The sequence below is a fragment of the Chenopodium album genome, chromosome 6 (assembly GCF_948465745.1).
Source record: "Chenopodium album chromosome 6, dcCheAlbu1.1, whole genome shotgun sequence".
Taxonomy (NCBI): domain Eukaryota; kingdom Viridiplantae; phylum Streptophyta; class Magnoliopsida; order Caryophyllales; family Amaranthaceae; genus Chenopodium; species Chenopodium album.
In genome coordinates this window covers 16478711-16489407 of record NC_137839.1, presented here as the reverse complement: position 1 = coordinate 16489407, position 10697 = coordinate 16478711, and the positions used below count along the sequence as shown (strand labels likewise).

General features: G+C 33.9%; 1 protein-coding gene across 1 annotated transcript; it reads right to left on the bottom strand.

Annotated features, from left to right (window-relative positions):
- Positions 1–8244: 8244 nt before the first annotated feature.
- On the bottom strand, positions 8245–10495 carry LOC145636734 (uncharacterized). Its single transcript, XM_081688289.1, has 2 exons — positions 8426–10495; positions 8245–8277 (listed from the first exon to the last, which is right to left on the bottom strand). Exons 1-2 carry the CDS (start codon positions 10493–10495, stop codon positions 8245–8247), a joined length of 2103 nt encoding a protein of 700 aa, XP_081544415.1.
- Between the last annotated feature and the right edge of the window lie 202 nt (positions 10496–10697).

Below are 10697 nucleotides of genomic sequence, written 5' to 3'. Positions count from 1 at the left end.
AAATGTTGCAAGGGCTTACCACTTGCCGGAATCTAGTCGTTGACTCACTTTTCCGGCGTTGACTAGACCACGTGGCGGCCTTTTATCGTTTTTGACCACCCTAACCCCTCATCCTCCTCCCTTTTCTAGTTTTCGACCACCCCTACCCCTCGCCATCACCTCCCCCTCCCTTGTCCAGTTTCCGACTACCCCTACACACTTCCTACTGTCGCACTTATTGCCCCTCCGCCTCCCTTTTCCAATTTCCGACCATCCCCCACCCCCTGCAGTGCTCCTTACCCCTTCTTATAGCTCTCAAATAGATTATCAATTTTCGTCCACTCCCTTCCCTACCCCCACTTCCATTAAATCTGGCATCCCTTTCCTTGCCAACCTCATTTTACTGCTCATCATTCCCCCGAACACCTCGAAACCCTTCCCCCTATTCTTGATTTTCGGCCACCCCTCAAATAAATTTTCAATTTCCGGTTAAATTTCATCCCACCCGCGCATATCTCACCCTCGTAATCCCGCCCACCCTTCTTTGTCCCCCTAAAAACCAGAATCGTCCTTCCCTTCCTTTCCTCGATTGAGGAAGTTATTGATGTTGCTGTTTGAGGGTCGCAGAATTGCGGAGCGATTTAGGGCATGTGTTGGATTCGACGGGGTGGAGGCGGTTTCAAGTGGGGTGGGGTTGGTTTTGGGATGCGTGAGGGCGGTTGTAAGGGAGTTTTGAGGTGGGTGGATCGGAGGTGTTGTGGTGGTGGGGCGGTGGTGAAGTTGGCGGCAATGCTGGTGGTGCATGCATAGAAATAAAGAAAAAAAATTAAAAGTCATATGACCGGGACGTGGGTGGTCAATGCCGGAAAAGTGAGTCAATGGCCATATTTCGGCAAGTGGTAGTCCTTTACAACATTTTTTTAAAAAAGAGGTAGTCATTTACAAAAATTTTTTTAAAAGGTAGTTTTTCACAAAAAGTTGTATATAAAAGGTAGTTTTTTCACAAAAAATCCTTAAATAAATAATGTAATTCACTTGTTGATATATTTCTAAATAAATAATTCACGACATAAGCTTTGCATATTATTTCATAATGTAATGACTATAATGTATACGATCATAACCTTCTATTTATTAAAACATGTTAAAGTTTTCATTGTAATTCAGATAAATTATTAATTGTTAATTGAGTTTGCATCAATAATCTAATGAAAATTATTTGTTGATAATAACATAAATATAATTACAAAATTCCTAATCATAACATTCAATATATATAATTACAAAACTCCTTAGGATCATAGGCGATTTAAAAAAAAAAAAACTGTTTAGCATAGGTAATGTCCTATTAGCAAATTGGTGAATACCTTATACACAAACTTGTTTTAAAATTTCATCTCCGTTTTTTTGGATCAAACATGTTTCGAAAAAAAAAAAAATGGTTTCTTCTCCAATTTGCCTCACGAACCCAGATTATAAAAAATTGATGTTTTTTTTTTAATTTTTTATTTATTTTTATTTTCACAAAACATAATTGCTGATTATGCATCCTTGACCTTGATTGCGATTGTCTAATTAATACAAGTATGTATTATTTTAGGATTAAATTGAATCCAAATTTGTACGAATCCCAATTTCGAGTGAACTCAAATCTCACATATACTATGTTGATCAAGGCATATTTTCAATCTCCATTGATGCGTGAGTGCCTTTAAGAGATAAATATTCTGATATTGATAATTATTTTCATCCATGGAAGAAGAATATTGAAGAAGATTAGAACAAGAACAATATTTTGATTTTTAATTTTGTTAAAGTAATCTTTATTTATTATATAATTACAAGCAGATTTTAATATAATAATTATTAAAATAAAAAAAAACAGATTTTCGAAAAATCTAATATATATAAATAAAGTAGGCATTTTAGAGAGCATTCAGAGCGCCACATAAGAAATATACTTATTTCGACCAATAAGAAAAAAGATTTGTATTTTATTTTTGAATTAAAAAATTATATCGCCACCTAGATTAAGGTAACGAATTAGATTTAATATATCTAAAATTCCACGTAGATTATAATCCACGAATTAAATTATTTTAATGAAAAAAATAAAATTATAGGAAAAAATAAATTTATTAAATCAATACTACGAGTATAAGAATTCAAAAAAAAATACAAATAAAGGAAAAGATAAATCTCCAATAATAAAAAAAATATTAAATGATAAACTCTAATAATAAAGTTTGATACGTACCATTATAAGATAAATTTTGATAGTATTTATGATAAGAAAAAAAAATTGTTTGTTAATTATAATTAAATTAAAATTTGTGATACCTATCATTATAAATTGACACATCATACGACACAAACATGATTTTGTGTTAATTTTTTTTATCATCAATGGTCAGGAATTTTTAGCTTAATTTTTAAAATCCTATGTTTAAATTTGTATGTGTAATTATTACCGATATCGTGTTAATTTGGGATACTTAACGATTATATGTTAATGTTTTATTCACTAAATTTTTTTACATGCAGATTTAACGCATCATACAACACAAATAAAATTTCGTATCAATACAAAACCCCATCAAGCGAATTTTGTGTTAGTAATTTTGTGTTTGTTTAGGTCATCAATATCCGGGGTAATTTTTAAAATCTTATGTTCAAAATTATATTTGTAATTATTACTTACATGGTTTTTTTTGGGATACTTAACGATTATCTATTTATGTAATGGCACTTGATTATGTGTTTATGTAATAGCACACGATTATCTGTTTATGTAACGACACACGATTTGATGTTGTATATTTTTTTTATGGATGACTTTGGTTCTTATTGGAGATGATGAAAAAATTCCAATGCATAAATTTGATTTTATATCGCAACAATTTTTATCCTATCGAAATAAAAGATATGGTAAAACAATGAATAATGATTTAGGATTTAAATTATTAAAAATTTATCTTTTCACATTAGAGATGTTATATAACGGATAAACTATCATATTTACCATTTATTTATATTTAACAAATTAATTATGAATTACAATAAAAAATTAAAAACCTTAGATGAAAAAACCGTGCATCGCACGGGCTTTCATCTAGTAAGATATTAATTTCAGGAAAAAAAAAACAATCAAAAAGGACAAATTATTAAGAGAAGTTTGACCAAATTTAAAAAAAAAAAAAAAGAAAAATCAACCAATAAGAATTAAGACTAGGGGTGGACCGGGTGGTCATTTCGAAGATGATCATTGTAGAATTTTCTAGTAACTCTTAATATCCACTTATTTTCCTGTGGAATAATATTTGATTCTAGAAGACTGGCTGAGTCTATTCCTGAGTTATTAATAATGGGATTTTCTATTTCCCTACAATACAATGTGATAATGTTGACCACCTTATTTACTAGTATATTTTAACTACTTCGTAAAACGTTGTATTATTATGGTAGAATTGTCAAGTAATTTGTCCAGGTCCCCCATCAATTTGACTGACATCGGATAATCGTCGAACAAGATAAACAGTTTAAGACTGCCTAAGTTTTTGGGTGAAACATTACGGAGTATAATATAAGTCTTGTCATGTATTTTTTTGGAAAGTGAATACCAGAAGTGCATAAGTCTTCATTCAGACTGAATGGATTAAATGGTTTGGTTAGTCACTACGTACTCAAAGGCTTCAGTAAAAACATTGGTTAGTCTTTGTTGAAGGAAAACTTTGACATGCCAAATGCAATTCAAATAACACAATAAGTTTATGCTAAAATTATAGGTTGAAGGATCAAGGAGTGGAGGGACGGTTTTTCCCTCCATCATCCCCAGGAACGACCTGGATTCGATCCTCATCCCACCCCTGTTGTGATAGGAAGGACATCTCGCGTATCTTATCATGTAAAATAATTTTTTTTTTTTTAAAAGTAATATTATAGTATTTACGTTCAAGTTGAAAGAATTGTATTATGGAAACCAATAAAGATGAAAAACGGGTTATTCAAATTAGATCAATTTGAATTGTATACCTTAATGAGAAGGTACATACAATGCATGCAAACTCAAATCAAAGACTAGATAATTTATCACTAACTTATGTCATTCAAAGTACAGGTATAACATTCCCTTAAAAAAAAAAAAAAAAAGAGGTACAAGTATAACATACTACATACCATGTAGTAGTACTCTTTTTGCAACAAGATTCTTTGTAAATCATAATGATAATTTCAGTTATTGATCCATTAACTTAGGTAAATCATCATACTCCGCACAAAATTAATTTTCCTATTTATACTAATATATAAAAGGCCTTTATAACAAAATTTATTCTACAAGATTCAAACACTAAACCTCATAAATCTAATATCAAATTAGATACCAACCATGTTTAAATAGGCACAATAATGGATAATTAATATCTAATTTTTTTTTTCCTTATAATAAATAAATAAAGATAATGGCCACATCGCCCACATGTACATATAAAAATAGTGACGATAAATATGAATCCGTTTTTTTTGTTAAACTAATAGATAAATAAATATTAAATATGAATCCGTTTTTTTAAAAAACTAATATTATGTTTTAAAGTAGCAACTCGGTGCAACGCCAAGGCTACACACTAGTTATACATCAAAATAATTCAACCATGTTTTAATTGAAATATCCGAGAATAGCTTGAGCATAATTAGTGACGATAAAGAAATAGAACAAGTGAGCCACATGTACATATAAAAATGAAACATTCATACATTCATATATACATTCTAAGAGATCTTGGGATCGATTCTCACCCCCGCCCTTGTGGCTCTCTATACACCAAATATATATATATATATATATATATATATATATATATATATATATATATATATATATATATATATATATATATATATATATATATATATATATATATATATATATATATATATCATTTTTTATTTTTCGTTTAATTTAATTTAATTTTTTATTTATTAATTTTTTTTTTTTGAGAAATTCATTTAGACTTAGATTTGCTCAAAAACGAAAAAAAAAATTAAAATGAAAGCGCATATAAGAATGATTGGGTAACTTTGAGGAAATTAATGGCCCAATATCAGTGTGTATTGATTGACTTTCTTTAGCCATAGCATCGCACAAACAAGGCCCATCAAAGGTTATTGGCTAGGGCCAATTAAATCAGATTTGGTGACTTATCAATTTAGGCAGTGGGTTCAGGCCTTTTGGGAGGGTTGACTAATTCTTAAGACTAGGGATGGCAATCCACTTTGGATCGACCCTACTCAGCTCTGATCCGAGGAAAAAAATCCGCTAGCTCCGAGTTCGAGAAAAAGTAGTCTGAATCCGACTTCGTTAAAATAATCTGACTCCGAGTCGAAGGAGGGTCGGATTTGGGTGTGGGTAGTTGTGGCAGTGAGTGTGGGTTGCAAAGGTCCAAATAGGCCAATTTCTCAAAGTGGATTAACCGAGGGGAAAAAAAAAACAGCTCGAAGTCAGATCGAATGTTGGAGTTGGATTTGGAGTCAGATTTAACCTCCAACTTCTTGTATGGCCGGAGTCGAATTTAGCATAATCTGCTTTAAATCCGACTCATTGCCATCCCTTCTTAAGATCTACAACCTTGAGTAGGTACTTCTACCTACACCTCCTACAAAACACAGCGTTTAGGGTTGTAGCGATATCCCCCCTCCCTCATGAACTTCAGTAACTGCCCATTGACCCCACTAACCACGGTGACTCAAGATTAACCACTCCACCCCACATATATATACATAAAAAACACCCCAAAACCAACATTTCAAATTCCATTTCTCTCTACAACCTTCTTCTTCATCAAGATCTTTACACTTTCTCTCATAAAAACCGTAAAGTCCAAATAATATCATGTAAAATCAAGGTTTGTGAAACAGTTTGGTCTAAAATTTTTGTAGAAACTGCACCAAACTGTAGTTTGGTCATTTTTGGGAAACCGCACCACAATTTTCAAACTGTAAACCGTACCATAATTTTCAAACTGCAAATCATACCAAACCGCAAAATACAGTCTAATCTAGACCATACTCAGATTAAATATTAGGGTCATTATGTTAGCTAACACGTGTGAAATTCAAGTATACACTAATATAAAGTTAGCACAAGAATTAATAAAGGTCAATAGGGTCACTATCCAGTTGCTCATTTATAGACATTGTTACCGAAGGATGGGTACATTGTACACGCAAAGACTAATACAACAATGAAATTAATTAATAACTCAAATTTAAGTTGACAAAAATGATAATACTGCACATATTACTTTGTAATTTTTTTATTTTTATTTTTATTTTTATTTTTTATGTTAAGCTTAATTTCGTACCCCTTATTTAAATTCCTGGATCCGCCACAACTTCTTGGCACAACCATTGCATTTAGCACGTAGACACTCCTCAATAATTAACCTAAGATTGAAATGACTGTCGTTGCTGTATAACAAGCAATGGAAATGGTGCATTGGTTTCTCGAGTGGGTGCATATCTTCCAGTATTATATGCAGGTGATTCAAGGCCCCTCTAAACACCTTCACACAGCATAATATCTTCTATCTGCAATTTTACAAGTATAATGTTAATACAGTGCATAAGTCACAGTTTCTACAAACTAAGCTAGCTTTTTATCCAATTTGGAGGATATAAAAACACAAGTAGATTAATTTATTTGCTTCTGTTCCTAGTACTTCTTTCTGAGTTTAGTCTAGGAGTAAGTACTTGTGGTCAATTGAGCTTGCAGATTACTCAGCCTGCACTCATGTTTTTTTCCATTATCTAAACACTACAAAGTTGAACTCGAGGACCAGTGGACCACTACCTTCTCTGGATGTTGTACATTAAGATTCCTTTCAGTACTTATTTTACCTTCTGAAATCAGTATTATATGTAGGAGGCTTTAATTTTGTGCTGATATATACGAGAAAGGTTTGAGAAAGACAAAGAAGAAGTAGACTCCGATTTAGCTGTTTTTGCAGCAGATTTAGTAGGTCTCTTAGAAAAGAATGCTGCAAATCATCCTGGATGGTAAGAAACTATTGAGGACTTAATAATCTTGGCTCAGAGTTGTGCTAAGACATCACCAGACGTATTCTGGGACCAGTGTGAAATTTTAGTTCAGGAATTGGATGACACGATTCTGGAGTTGCCTCCAGGTACTCTGAAACAGCTTCATATGTGGAAGCTATTTGTACTTACGCGATGTACCAGATTGTTGCAATTTTATAAGGAAAGTGGATAGGCTGAGGATGGACATGCCCTTCAGCTGCGCCAATCAACTATCTTGCATTTTGCAGAAAAAATGTTTAAGTTCTGTTTCTATTATATTTGTTCCATGATTAGTTGGTGTTTTACCATCCCCTAATATTATTTATCTTTGATTTAACTCGTATTTGGCTCATATAACCATTCGTGTGGATGATCGTATCATTGAAACTGATTAATGACTAATTTACTTGACTGAGTTATTAGTAATACTACGTATAAGTTTGAGAGGAAGAGTCCTTCCTTAATTAATACATTCTTTTTATGCATTGGTAAACATACAAGATTACAAACTAGATGAAAGCATGGATTTCAACTTTATTACATAATTAATGGGGATGATTTACATACATTACTTGTTAATACATTTTCTTAATCAAGAAGCTTATTTCTGATTAGTAATAGATTTGCAACTACATCACTCATGTCCAACCTTTCTTGTGGCACTTCAGCTGAGCAAGAAAGTGCTACAAGTAGTACAGAAGTTAAGGCCTCCAACATCACACTCTTGTTGGTCTTTTCCTCTTTTTCTGTGTATTCTATAAGAGTATGATCTACAATCGTGTCAATCTCTTCGGGTATAGCATTTTTCACAAAGGTATGCAGGCTCAAGCCGCCTTTGAACATGTCATTAGTAGGCCTCATTCCTGTAAACATTTCGAGTAAAAGGATCCCAAAGCTATAGACATCACCAATGGTAGACACTTCATTTCCGAGACCATATTCTGCATTCAGATCATGCCTCAAATGTTATTACAATGAAAACATTATAAAGCAATAAATTAGAACACTAAGTTGAGTTGTTACCTGGAGGAGTGTAACCAATAGTTCCTCTAACTCCAACAGAGCTATACTGGTTCGCATGACTGCTATTGATGCCTTTAAGGAGGATCTTGGCTAGCCCAAAGTCACCCACATGAGCAACCAAGTCATCATCGAGGAGGATATTGCTTGGCTTCAAGTCACAATGAACTATGGGGGCACCACATTGATGATGAAGGTAATCTAACGATAATGCAACATCAACAGCAATATAAAGTCTTTGGCGAAAATTCAAATATCTTGAGGTATCATATAAACTTTTGACATTACTAGTTTCATGTGATGGATGCAACCAATCTTCCAAACTTCCATTCACCATGTACTCACATACCAATGCCTTGAAATCCCTTCCTTGATTATCAACACTTGAGCAAGCTGTAATTACCTTCAGAAGATTTCGGTGTCTGATGCTTCTAAGGACCTCACATTCAGCAATAAAACTCTTTAAACCGCCATGATGTTCGAGGTTAAATGTCTTAATTGCAACAACTGATCCATCCTCCTCGAGGATTCCCTTGTGCACAACCCCAAATGTTCCGCTGCCAATCAGATTTTCCTGCGAGAACCCATTAGTTGCTCTAAGGAGTGTCTGGTAAGACAAATTTGGGAAATTTTTATGACCTGATATATCGGGAAACACAGGTTCACTAGTCTTTTTTCTCTTCCTTGATTTTTTCAACAAAACAAGTACTAAAGCCAATACCAGAATAACTCCGAAAAATGAAGGAAGAATTGTGACTATCAATTTCTTCGTGCGCCCCTGTCTGCTTTCCTGTTTGTCCGGACTATTACTGCATCGAGGCAAATTTAAATCGACTATGCCTCCGCAGAGCCTATCATTTCCACTTAGTAAAACATTTGTTGCATTATCAAAGACTCCGCGAATAGGTACCTCACCTTCAAGGCTATTGTGTGAGAGATTTAGCAATCTTAACTGTAAGTCTGCTAGAAATGGCGGTATCTGCCCTGTTAAATTGTTGTATGACAGATCAATCTCAACAAGACCCTTTAATGATCTCAGTGCATCAGGAATAGAGCCTTCGAAGTTGTTTTTCCCCAAGTATAGGTACTCTAGAACAACGCACCTACTAATAGAGCTTGGAATCTGACCTGATAACATGTTACCATTCAGTAAAATACTTTGAAGATTATTCAACTTCCCAACTTCTTCCGGGAGGGATCCGGTTAGGTGGTTTTCAGAAAAATCGATCATGGTAGACAAGGCCGGGAGATCAAAAAGTTGCAAGGGTATATCACCACTAAGACTGTTATTAGCAAAATATAATGTTGTTAGAGATTTACAGTTTCCAAGATTAGACGGTATTCTCCCTATAAGGTTGTTATGAGACAAGGAAAATATAGACAACCTGCTTAAGTTTCCAATCGAAGATGGAATGACCCCGGATAAACTGTTACCATTCATGTAAAGGAAGTATAGATTTTGGAGTTCCCCTATACTCGAGGGAATGACCCCGGAAAGTCTGTTGTCATTAACCACAAATTGTTGCAGTTTGGCTAAGTTTCCAATGCACACTGGAATTTCTCCTGCTATATTGTTCTTGTGTAATGCCAATATAGTAAGGGATGAGAAATTGCATATGATTTCAGGAAAAACTCCTTTGAAGTTATTTTGGCCTATTTGAAGCCATTGTAAAAGGGTATCATTGGCTAAAGAAGAAACAAAGTTCAAATCTTGGTCTTGGCCATACCCAAGGGAGTTATCAGAAAGGACTAGGCGCGAAAGCCTTTGCAACTTGTGCAGAGAAGGAACATGACCTCGAAGATGGTTTTGACTCAACTGAAGAACATTGAGACTTGAAGAATTGGAAATTGAAGCAGGAATAAGACCAGTGAATCGATTGGAGCCTAAAGACAAATACTGAAGACGCGGAAGTGTATTACCTAAACCTGCAGGAAGATCTCCTTCAAACTCATTTTGCCTTAAGGATAATTGTGTCAAAAATGAGAGGTTAAAGATTGAAGGTGGGACTATTCCATTGAACATATTCTCATCTAAAACCATAATAGTCAGATTCTTTAATTTTCCTAGAATATCCGGAATCATCCCAACAAAGTTGTTACTGTCAAGGCGCAACTCCTGCAGGAAGCTTAAATTTCCGATATAGGGAGAGAGTGTACCTGTGATTTCTGACGAATTCAGGTCTAGTTTTGTCACTTGCTCGTATGTACCACCACAAGTAACCCCGTGCCACTCACAATATTGGACGGTATCGTTCCATGACCTCATTACACCCAATGGATCATCTGTTATTTTGGCTTTGATTTCGAGCAATGCCAACCTCTCTGTTTCATTGTTCTGAGTTGTTGCGAGCTGAATACAATGAAACAGAATAATGGTAGCAAAAATGATCATGTAAAATGATAGAGTTAAGCGTGACATTATGTAAAGTGTTGAAGGTAATGCTGTAACTACTAACAAAGAACTGAAACTAATTGAGAAGGAAAACTCTACCTCTAATAAACATACAAACAAGGCAAGATTAAAGCAGCCATTTTTTTTTTTTTTAGTTTTCGTATGAAGTATTAGTCGATGACAGTAAAATTCTAACATGCTCATAAAAATTCCAACTTTGGGTTCTTTG

Excerpts from the sequence above, each read along its gene's own strand:
- LOC145636734 (XM_081688289.1), bottom strand. The coding sequence starts at position 10,495 with ATGTCACGCTTAACTCTATCATTTTACATGATCATTTTTGCTACCATT. Across the intron at positions 8,278-8,425 it reads GAAGGGATTTCAAGGCATTG|ATTACCTTCATCATCAATGT; the intron begins GTATGTGAGTAC and ends CATTATCGTTAG.